Raw genomic sequence first — 12,403 nt, forward strand, 5'->3', positions numbered from 1 at the left:
TTATAGAGTCTCCCTTCACGTTTACGAGAGAAAAGTGACACAAAAATGGATGAAAGAAGACAGACCGAAGAAATTATCAATGATAGATGAAGTCCTCCTGGTGCTCCATCGCAGGCGAGCTAGTGTGGCAATGTCTCCTTGTCATGGTAAGCGAGGAATGAAAAAAGAAACATGATGAAGAGAGAGACATCGAAATTGGGTATGAAAGGGAGTATAACTATCAACTGATTGGTAAGTCTAGGAGAGCATTTATGCAGCGGCGAGCTGCTGTATATTGCGCGGATAAACATCAGCGCGGTTGGTGGAATTGAAAGCCTTAACGGCGAGGATGACGTTCGCCACATCTGTGGGATGGAAAGCATCCCAGAATATAAACTTGGTTCTATCTTCGCATGGCTTCTGGAACGGCAAGCATGTGATCTGCCCATTGTTCCTCCCCACTCCGCAGCATCCCTTATCGACAACGTCAAACCCTGAAACCCATATCTCTCTCCAGCGTCATCATCATAATCATCATACCCATCATCATCATGATCGTAAACTATAGGATGGTTTCTCACTAACCATAGGAGTCCGCGTTGGTTATCAAGTCCTGGAAAGCGCCGAAGCTGTTGATGTAAGTGAACTTAGCGTTAGTGGCCTCCGAGTTTAAGCGATTCACCATAGCCTTCAATCCAGAGTTGAAGATGGCGATGGCCTTGTTTATCTTCTCGTTGCATCGGCTCCCATTAACACTACCATCGTAGCGAGCAAGCTGATAAGGAATGCAACCTATCTGACCCACCCCTGCCACAGCCACTTTCCTCGCCCCAAGATCATACAGTGCCTACAACTCGTCAGCAAAACCACTATTAGCAAAGATAACAACAACCCATACAAGAAAGATAATACTAATCATCCAATAATCAATTTAGTGAGAGAAAATCTTGTAACGGGACTTGACCAAGCAACAGTCACATTAACTTAACCATACATTTACCACATTTTAACTTCAAATAAAACAATATAAATATTAGTAGTAACCATTTGCATTTTTATCATTTCCAAAAAGTAATTGAACACGTAACCCATAAAAGAAACAGAAATATAATTATCCAAGACTGAATCTAGTAATACAAACTCTTGTAATGGGAAGTAACCAAGCAAGTCACATTTAACCCCATTTTAAATTCACATTAAACAATATAAATATGACTAGTGGCCATTTCCATTTTTATCATTTCCACTAGTAATTGAACACATGACCCTATACAAGAGAGATAAATAATAATTATCCAAGGCTGAATATAATTGTACAAACTCTTGTAATGGGAAGTGACCAAGCAACAGTAAAATTAACATTAACCTACTCGCACATTTAACCCATGTTAACTTCACATTGATCACTATAAAATATAAGAAATGGTAACCAAATGCATTTTTATTCTTTACAATAGTAATTGAACACGTAACCCTCACAAGAAACAGAAATAACAATCATCCCAGATGCAATCTTAAAAACGGAAACTCTTATAATGGGACTTAACCAAACAACAGTCTCATTAACCTAAACCTCATATTTAACCGCGCATTAACTTCACATTAAGCTATGAATTAGAAACCACTCGCATTTTATTATTTTCTATAGTAACTGTACAAGTAGCCGTTGCTAGAAAGAGAAATAATTATCATCCAAAACGTTATTTAAAATTCGACACTCTTATAACAGGATTTAAACAAGCAAAAGCCACATTAACATTACCGCACAAACCTAAAGGGGTTTCACCACTTATTAACTCCACATTAAACACGATAAATATAAGAACTATTAACCACCAGCATTTTTATCTTTTCCAACAGTAATTGAACAGGTTAAAGAGCAAACATTCAAGATCCAGTCTAAAAAACGAAACTCTTATAACAGGATTTGACCAATCAACAGACCCATTAACCTTGCGCAATTTTAAGGGGATTAAACCATCATTTTACTCGATATATACTTCACATCAAACCCTAAAAACAAAATAACATGTAAGCACTTTTGCTTTTATGTTGTGTCATTTTTATATCCTTAACGACGGGATAAACCAAACATTTAACTCGATATCAACTTCACATCAAACCCAAAAAACAAAACAACATGTAAGCACTTTTACTTTTATCTTATGTTATTGTTATATCCTTAACGAGGGGATTAAACGATACAGTTCACTCGATATCACCTTTACATCAAACCCAAAAAACATAAGAACATGCAAGCGCTTTTACTTTTATCTTATGTTATTGTCATAACATTAATAACCTTAACCCTAAAGAGAAGTAGAGTTTACCGCGAGCTGGCGACGATAGTCTTGGAGGAGGAGAGCAGCGTAGGTTTTGGGGTCGTATTCATCGCTGGTGGAGAAGTAATCCGGCATGAAGTAGTTGTTGAGATAATCGTTACTGCCGATGGCGGAGTAGAAGACGCAGCGGCCGAGGTGCTCTGAAACAGCCGTCCGGTTGCCGTGGAGAAGGCGCGTTATTTGCCGGGTTGTTCTGCGAAACCTCTCTACTTGTTCTCCCATTGGTATGTTGGTTCCCTGAAACGAAGATAAGGGAGATTAGTCTACGGCGGGGGAGCACCGGAATCAGCGGCGGCGGAGTACGGGATTCACCAGGTTGCTGCCGCTCTCCTCGCGAATTCCGGCTGCTCCAGAGGCGTAATTGAGGCCCCGGAGGACGGCCGAGCCGCGCGTGGTCTGGTACGGTGGGATGAAGCTCTCGAAACCGAGCAGCTCAGCTGCAGTAGCCGGTCAAGTATTAGCTATAGCTTTTAGCACAGTTGGTAAGCGCTTGAATCTAATATGGTGTCAGAGCTAGATTGCAGGTTCAAAAGTTGAAGAACAACATCGTGCTTAAAGATGCAAAGTAGAGCCCTTGCTGTGAGATATAGCTTTTAGCACAGTTGGTAAGCGCTTGAATCTAACTTGGCATCAGAGCTAGATTGCAGGTTCAAAGGTTGAAGAACAGCATTACTCTTAAAGATGAAAGGTAGTGCCCTCGCTATCAGCTATAGCTTTTAGCTCAGTTGGTAAACGCTCGAATTTAACATTTTATCAGAGATATATAGCAGGTTTCAAAGGTCGAAGAACAACATCCTACTTAAAGATGAAAAGTAGCACCCTTGCTATCAGCTAGAGCTTTTAACACAGTTGGTAAGCGCTTGAATCTAACATGGTATCAGATATATATGGCAGGTTCAAAGGTTGGAGAATAACATCCTGCTTAAAGATGAAAAGTAGCACCCTTGCTATCAGCTATAGTTTTTATCTCAGTGCGCTTGAATTTCAACAGAAGGGACATAGCTTTCATGAACGGGTTGTTGAAAACATGGCGATCTCTTGCATTATTTTCTTAAGGATGAACTGCATTAAGATATTTTTAAAGACTAGTAAGTGACGTTAAGGGAGAAGATACCTGATTCCATGGAGATATTGATCTTAAGAGGTGACCTTTTGAGTCAACAAGTAGTATCCTTAGAATTGAGAATAATGGTATATCTCAAAGGAGACTACCACCTGTGTCTCAAGGACTGACCCCTGTTCATAGGCAGGAGGAGCATCCTTATCCTCTTTAGTCTCTCTTGAATTTAACCCATCATTATTCAAGATCGACTTAGCCTCTACACATGATCGATAATTTATGCACTTAATGAAATATCTTAATCCGAATCAACATCATGGATCAGTTTAATCAGGGATTAAGTGATAGATTACATCTGCAATAAAAGAAATATTGTCCATATAAGGAAAATATAGAAGATTGTAAAATGGAGATTAATGGAAGAGTTTGATGATGGGGTGGACGAATGAGTGAAGAAGGATTTGGTTCGTTTGTCATCCGTCCACGTATCCTTTAAACGATGAGATTGGATATCAGATTTTCTATCGCAGGGGATGATCGTTTGCATGAAAAACATCATTTGGAATGAAAGCTGTTCAATAAAATTCAGTTCCCGATATTGAGTCGGAATTCTAAATAGGAGTTGCACGAAATAGCGGAAACCAAGGAAAAGATGGACAATTGCGATTTAAAAGGATATTTGAGATCATAATTTGAATTCCATTTGATGATCATACCAACAAACGGATCATTAATAAATAAACCATTTCATAAAAAATCGCACTCATACATTCATTTATAACCTAGGAACTGCATGCACCACTCCTGGCGGAGAAAACGATGGTTAATTACGACTAGAAGAAATATTTCAGATCAAAGTTTCAATAACTCTAAATGACCTTTACCTTAAACATAGAACTGCTATTTCACAAAAATTAACATCATGCATTCATCGAAATCCAAAAATAGGTTGCAAAACAGAGGAAAACAATATCCCAAGTAGAATGAAGACTTTGCTTTGAAAATTGATAACTTAGATAATTGCTAATATTAAATTATGACCAAATTAATTTCAAAAAAATAACCTCCAGAGAAACATCAAAATTGTTAGTCGTGTTTATCCTAAAATGACTTAACCAGACATTAATCTTAGGCCTTCCCTTGATGACTCAGGTTTGTTTGGATTCATTCAAATTATAGTGACCCACTAAAGCGGAATTGAAAAATAGGTCTCATTCTTAAACTTTTACTACCCGCATGAGAAAAATATTCAACAAAATAGAAGACCAAATCGGCTCTCATTTTTACTAAGTTATGTCTGCTCAAATCTTTTCTCCCGAATATTTTTATGACCCAACACACATACAAATGATTCTAACATAGGGGGTAACAGTTGGCAATCTTCCGCGTCATAATTCTGTAAACAGTGGCAGTAAAAACGGAGGAGAAGAAATCAGTAAAGGGAGATTGAAGAAGCCATGCCTAGAATATCAACGACCGTCCGACCGTTGGTGAACCGGCCAGTGGAGCCACCGGGGAAATCAACGCCGTAGGGGGGATAGTTGGCGCGCGCCAAGGTCAGAATACCGTTGTTATTGCCGTTGTCAATCAGAGAGTCGCCGAAGATGAAGAAACAAGGAACTTGCGACGAATCCATGGCGCACGCGGCGGCTTGCCGCGTTGCCAGAGGAAGAAGCGAAACCGCGAAGAAGATGAAAGAGGGGATCGCCATTGTTTAGAACGTGGGATTTGGAGGGAATTTGGAGGAGTATTTATGCTGTTGAACGGGCGGTGGATGATTGTGGGACTCGTGCATGCATGAGAAAAAGGACGAAGTTGGCGGTGGTGGTTCATGAAGGGCAGCATGTTGGCGATTGGTGCACCGGCGGTGCTCCTGGGGGTTTATTTCTCCGGGATTTGGTGTTCTCGCTGCTTCACGGACTGCATGGATAAAGATATCGATATACAGAGAACGAGAGAGAGAGAGAGAGAACTTCTTCGTGGGATCTCTTTATCGCAGTAAATTGAGAGGGTGGGACAGAAAGTTATTCATTTCATATTATTAGATATGTTGGGACAAGAATAGGGACAGAGAGAGAAAAAATTCCTTTGTGGAATCTCTTTATCGCAGTAAATTGAGGGGGTGGATAAGAAAGTTATTCATTAGATCTTATTAGATTTGAGAAACAAGAAGAGAGAGAGAGAGAGAGAGAGAGAGAGAGAGAGAAATTCCTTCGTGGAATTTCCTTATCGCAGTAAATTATGCGGGTAGGGGAGAGGTATTCATTTGATCTTATTAGATATGAGCGAACAGACTAGAAAAAGAGAAAAAAAAAATCCTTCATAGAATCTCTTTATCGCACTAAATTGAAGGGGTGGAAAAGACGGGCATTCATTTGATTTTATAAGATATGAGGGGACAAGAATTGATAGAGAGAGAAGAAAAAAAATATTCCTGCATTTAATCTTTTTATCGCAGTAAATAGAGGGGGTGGGGGCGAAATTAATTCATTTAATCTTATTAGATGTGGGGACAAAGCGAGAGAGAGAGAGAGAGTTCCTGAGTGGAATGTCCCTTTTGTTGGTACAACTTGTAGATGCATACAGGGGACAAAATCATAAAAGATACGTCATTTGATCTAAACAAAATTAAATCCATACATGGATAGAGATACATAAATAGAAAGATGGATAGATAGGTAGATAGATAGATAGATAGATAGATAGATAGATAGATAGATAGATAGATAGATAGATAGATAGATAGATAGATAGATAGATAGATAGATAGATAGATAGATAGATAGATAGATAGATAGATAGATAGATAGATAGATAGATAGATAGATAGATAGATAGATAGATAGATAGATAGACAGATAAATAGTTAGATAGACAGATAGATAGATAGTTAGTTAGTTAGATAGATAGACAGAGATAGTTAGATAGTTAGTTAGATAGATAGATAGATATTTAGATAGATGGATAGATGGATGGATGGAGAGAGGGATGGAGGGATGGATGGATGGATAGATAGACAGGGAACATAGAGTTAGATAGGAAGATAGAAGTATAATCAAAAAGATGGAGATCTTTGCTGTGCAGGCTATGAAGATATGAGGCATCCCCCACATGGAACGGATGGGAAGCACGTTCATCTAGCAGCTGGCAAAACAAAATTTGACATATCAAGGAATAGAAGAACTATCACAAGTGATACGAAGAGGACTCAGAGCAACCAAGAAAATGCAAGAAGATGGAAATCAATAGCTTAAAATAATATCAGGTGAAATATTTCCTTTTACAAAGTTTCTTTAAAAAAAAAAGTTTTCTTTAACCTTTCTTTAACGTGTTGATCGATGCTCACACTGGCCCCATCCATTTACACATCCAAATATATCCATTCCAATAGCAGATTTTTAGTTAACATCAAAATTTTTCAAAACTATCATTTGCCATCCCTTTAATCTATATCATGCTTAAATGAAAATATCATTTTAGATAGTAAGCGATAAATTGCAGAGGAAAGAAGATAGGAACTATGGTCTTCTATGTTTAATCTGGGAGTGGCAGGTGCTAGTCATTCAAGGAATTAGAGCATGATCTGAGTTAACTGTAACTCATGGTGTAAGCTTGGACCAATGAGGGATGTAACCAGAACAATAGTCTACGAACGAGGGAACCAAAATCAGATATGAAAACTTGGAGGAGCCTATCGAAGTTAAATGGGGGACCATCACCAAGGAATGGAGTACAAATGAAGAAAGCAAGAAAGTAAGTGATGAAGCTATTTCCAAGAAGAGGAGCACAAATGAAAAAAGCAAGAAAGTAAGTGATGAAGCTATCTCCAATAAGAGGACCACAGAAGTATGGCGCAAAGAGAAAAAAGAAAATAAAGGTAAAACCAAAAAAAATGCAAGGAACGCCATAAAACTGCTATTACCAGGGAGAAGGAGCTTACAAACACAATAAAGTAGAAAATATTGATTACCAAGGTGCCAAAGGTTTTCTCATCAGTATCAACAAGATTCTCAGTCATTCATCAAAAATCGACACTAACCTTCTTCAAAGACGTTTGGCTTTTGGAACTGAAGTTGGGGGAACAGAAGTACAAAATGAGTTTTCATTTGATTCAAATCATGCTCTAACAATTGGTTGACAACATACAGGCCTATAACTGAGAGAGCATAGGTGAAATATGGATCCATTCTGTTTTTAAAATTCATCTATCTATTATTCCGAAAATTACATAATGGCATGAACTAATATCATAAACCGAGTTAAATTTTGTAAAAGGACTTGTGAAGAGTTTGTCCACAGCTGTTTTAGATACTTTTCTATTTCACAAGTTTGTAATTTTGATGCAGATAACTGAATACACTGGAAGATGACATAAAGAACGAGGTAGAGACATCCATACTATCTGGATTGTAATGTGACGAGGAAGAGATAGAGGAAGAATTAAAGCTAGATGAAGAGATAACCAAGAAGAAGAGATGCGGACAGAAGCAACCTCAACACAAGAGAATTCAGATTATTGTCTAGAGTGGAACACCACACAAAGATTGCGTAAGGGACATCAATGCTAAATTTATAATATGAAAGGAAGTTGAAGACCTAGAGTAAGAGTTCACGCCAAATGAAGAGATATCAAGATGAATATATGGAGCCAAAGAAAATTCAACCTAAGAGCAATACAAGCAGCAGAACAAAGAGACATGACATGATAAAGACTGACACAAAGGATAAATGCCACACAGTCATTTGCACATTTGGAAAAAGTGGTGAATGCTAAAGTTAATGTAAACCAGCATAAAGAATGTAATACCTATGGTGTTTATGCCTAAGGGCACTATTAGACAATTTATTGTCACATTTATATCAATAAAATGTCTTTTTTTAAAAAAAAGATAGACAGACAGACAGACAGACAGACAGAGACATATAGATAGATAGATAGATAGATAGATAGATAGATAGATAGATAGATAGATAGATAGATAGATAGATAGATAGATAGATAGATAGATAGATAGATAGATAGATAGACAGATAGACAGATAGATAGACAGATAGACAGATAGACCGATAGACATATAGACAGATAGACAGATAGACAGATAGACAGATGGACAGATAGACAGATGGACAGATAGACAGATAGATAGATGGTCGATCAATCTTCCTGCATATGGTCGATCTATTTTCCTGCATATGACTTGATAGAGTTCTCATGAACATTCATACCAACAATCTTCCTGCATATGAAATTAGCTATCTTCCGAGAAGACTCTCCGACCATGCCCAATGCTTATTAGATTTCATCAATCTCCTCCTCCTCCAAGGAAACCACCATTCTGATTTCAAGCCATGTGGACTCGACATCCTGACTTTTATGAACTAGTAGAGAATAACTGGCATAAGGTAAGTCATGTTGAACCCATGGAGAATTTAAGTATGAAACTTAAATTTATAAAGATCGTTCTGAATTTATGGAATAAAATATCATTTGGAAACATCTATAAAGAAAAAGAGAAGTTGAAAAATCAAATTGACATGTTAGAAATAAATCTTTTAAATTGTTGGGATGAAACCAAACACAATCGTTGGAACCCATTAAAGAAAGACTTGGCTCAAAGAGAGGAACAACATGAAATGTTTCTAAAACAAAAGGCAAATAAAAAATGGCTCGTAGAAGGTGATAAAATATGAAGTATTTTCACTCGATAATGAAGGCCAGGTCAAAAATAGATTACTATAATCATATACGTACACATTATAACAATAATCCAAAAAAATTAGAAGGAGCAGTTGATTTTTACAAGCACTTACTTGCCTCACAACCTTTATCTATGGATGTCACGCTTTTTGAGGTGATCCCATGTGATGTTACCCCTATAGATAATGAAATGCTTTGTAATCTACCATCTACAGAAGAAATTTTTGATGTATTGAGAAAAATGAGTATTGATAGTGCTCCTGGCCCTGATGGTTTCACACCACGTTTTTTTTATTTTTTGCTGGAAGATAGTGCATGTAGATGTTTGTGCAGCCATTCAGACTTTTTTCATTTGAAAATATCTACCAAGATCTTGGAAATCTACATTCCTAGTTCTTATTCCAAAGATTTCTACACCCAATTCATTTTCCGATCTTCGGCCAATCAGTAATGTATCTTATCGAATTATCACGAAAATACTTAATCAGCGATTAAGCACTTTACTTCCCAAACTAATTTCTGAGGAACAATTTGGTTTCGTAAAAGGAAGATCTATTCATGAAAGTGTTAGCTTAGTTCAAGAGCTTACCTAATCCATCGGCTACAAAATACCAGGAAATAACATAATTCTGAAATAGGATATGGAAAGAGCTTACGATCGTGTGGAATGGATGTTTCTAGTTATTGTATTAGAAAATTTTGGTTTTAGTGAATCATGGATCCAAATGATTTGGGTATGTATGGAAAATATTTTTTTCTCAGTGCTGGTAGATGGAAATTCTTCCTCGTTTTTTGAAGCATCTAGAGGCCTTAAACAGGGTGATCCAATTTCTCCAAGCTTATTTATTTTAGCAGAAGAAATTCTTAGTAGAAATATATAAAAAAGTTTAGTTAATAGGCAAGTTGGAATATATTTCACAAAATGTGGAGCTCCAATTATCTCACATTGTCTATTTGCTAACAATACCATTATCTTCCTAAATGGGAAAACAAGCTCTATGAAGAATATGATGAAATTATTAGAGAAATATGAGAATTCATCAGGTCAAAAAATAAATAATACAAAAAGTGTCTTTTATATGTCATCTAAGACTCCTATGCATAAGAAGAATCAAATTCATGACTATACCTCAATTCAAGTAGGCTCCTTTCCATTTAAATATTTGGGTTGTCCTATTTTCACCAGTCAAGTCAAGTCTATATATTTTGACAGTCTTATAATGCAGATTAGAAGAAAACTGGAAGGATGGAAAGGTAAATTTTTGTCACCTGGTGGACGTTCAACATTTATAATTTTGTTCTGAATAGCATGCCCATTCATAATCTGTCTGTCTATGACTTTCCTCAAAAAGTTTTTACATTAATTAAAAGGATTTTTGCACAATTTTTATGGTCTAATGTTGAAGGACAAAAACTACGTCATTGGACATCTTGGGAAAGCATTTGTTTTCCTAAAGATGAGAATGGTTTAGGGATTCAGAAGCTTGAGGAGATTATGAAGTGTCTGCGTATGAAAGAGCTTGGCACTTACATACTAAGGATACTATTTGAACTAGACTGCTAAGAGTTAAATTTGGAAATTGGGACTTGAATACTTTAGATAAGATATTGCGTCAAAGAATTCAAAACCTAAAAGCTATATGGCATGAAATGGGGGAGGTCATTCAATTGCATATTGGGCAAGGTCATATGAATGCATGGTCAACAAACTGGACAGATTTTGGATGTTTGGAGAATTTTCCTGGTATCATATGTCCACATCCTAACTTATCTGTTCAGAACTTTCTGCATCGAGATTGGGAGCAATACCTTGAGGATTGTGGTTTTTCAAATACCGTAATTGCAGATATAAGAGCCATGAATATTATATTGTCAAATGAGAGGTATAGAGCTATTTGGAGTATTACAACACATGGAACCTACACAATTAAATCAGCTTGGAAATATTTTCATTAAAAAAAACCTAAAGATGCTTTAACTAAGGTGATGCGGAAAATGAATATGCCCACAAAAATTCAATTCCTTATTTGGAAATTGCTGAGAAATACATTACCTGTAGATACATCTGTTAAGAAACTTGGAATCCATATGGCCTTAAAGTATCTTTGTTGTACAAGAAATCCACAAATTGAAGATTCAGAGCACTTATTTTTCAAAGGAGAGTGGGCGACCCAGGCATGGAGATGGATGCTAAACGCATGGGATATTCCAATCAGGTCATATTTCTCATTACTACATTGGATTCAATATTTTTTACAAAGTACATCGAGAGAAAGTAAAGCTGTGATTCTTAAACGATATTCATGTATGTTTTTACTGTGGGAGATCTAGAAGAAAAGGAATTTCCAAAAATGGGAGAATAGTAATAGAGGATATTGGTCTATTACTCAATCTTTACAGAGATGGGTTAAGATGATGGAAGATATAATTAAGCCTACAAAGATCACTTCTAGGAGAGAGATACAGGGACTATTAAATTGGAGGCTATCTATTGATCAGGTGGAGTATACATATAGAGTAAACTTTATTTACTTGGTGTCACCCATTAGCCCCATGCACAAATTAACTGTGGATGGGGCATCCAAAGACAACCCAGGGGCTGGTGCAGGTGGTGGTATCTTACGTGATTGCAACCATGCTATGGTTTTTGCTTTCTCGCATAAGTATTCATACATAACAAATATGGAAGCTGAATGTTGGGCTTTATTAGATGGAATGAAAATTTGTGATCAAATGGGAATTCAAAATATCATGGTGGAGACAGATTCTGCAGCTCTATGCCAAATCATAAATATATGTGTATGCAAGCCTTGGAAGCTCCAATCATGGTGGAAAAAAATGCATCCTTATATACCAAAACTATCTAGCATCAATCATGTTTATTGTGAAGGAAACTCAATTGCTGATGCCTTAGCTAATCACATTATTCGTCAAGAGAAAAATGAGACTTTTTGCAGGTTAGAAGACTTACCTCTTATAGCAAGACTAGCTACTGTCTGGAACAGATGGGGATCCCCTACGTCAAGCGTATAAAAACTCTTCCTTATGTATCAACATAGCTGAAGGAGAATGATGACACGACCCTCTACGCAATGATGCATGTCAACCAAAGGTGGCCTATGATAACTTGGCATACCCAGGTGCACACATTTCATGACAGGGTCAATTTTATTTCTATGATGCATGTAATTATTGCAATTAGCTTTATCCAAATTCAATCATTTTATATTCATGTATAAGATTTGGAATTTCCACATATGTGACGTCTCCCCACTAGCGTTGTTGATCAAATGTCCCAATGACAAGAATCGAGATCAACTGGCT

General features: G+C 36.9%; 1 protein-coding gene across 1 annotated transcript; it reads right to left on the reverse strand.

The window, feature by feature from the left end:
- Window positions 1-5,115, reverse strand: LOC144711046 (GDSL-like Lipase/Acylhydrolase superfamily protein). Its single transcript, XM_078584960.1, has 5 exons — window positions 4,843-5,115; window positions 2,634-2,758; window positions 2,310-2,558; window positions 565-826; window positions 1-473 (listed from the first exon to the last, which is right to left on the reverse strand). The coding sequence occupies exons 1-5, from the start codon at window positions 5,090-5,092 to the stop codon at window positions 250-252; spliced, it is 1,110 nt and encodes a 369-aa protein (XP_078441086.1). The 5' UTR covers window positions 5,093-5,115; the 3' UTR covers window positions 1-249.
- Between the last annotated feature and the right edge of the window lie 7,288 nt (window positions 5,116-12,403).

The sequence above is a fragment of the Wolffia australiana genome, chromosome 13 (genome assembly GCF_029677425.1).
Source record: "Wolffia australiana isolate 7733 chromosome 13, ASM2967742v1".
Classification (NCBI taxonomy): Eukaryota; Viridiplantae; Streptophyta; class Magnoliopsida; order Alismatales; family Araceae; genus Wolffia; species Wolffia australiana.

Bases quoted from the DNA above. Each gene is read 5' to 3' on its own strand.
- LOC144711046 (XM_078584960.1), bottom strand. From the start codon at position 5,092: ATGGCGATCCCCTCTTTCATCTTCTTCGCGGTTTCGCTTCTTCCTCTG. The intron at 2,559-2,633 runs GTGAATCCCGTA...TCTTCGTTTCAG, and splicing joins AGGAGAGCGGCAGCAACCTG to GGAACCAACATACCAATGGG. The intron at 827-2,309 runs GTAAACTCTACT...GACGAGTTGTAG, and splicing joins ACTATCGTCGCCAGCTCGCG to GCACTGTATGATCTTGGGGC.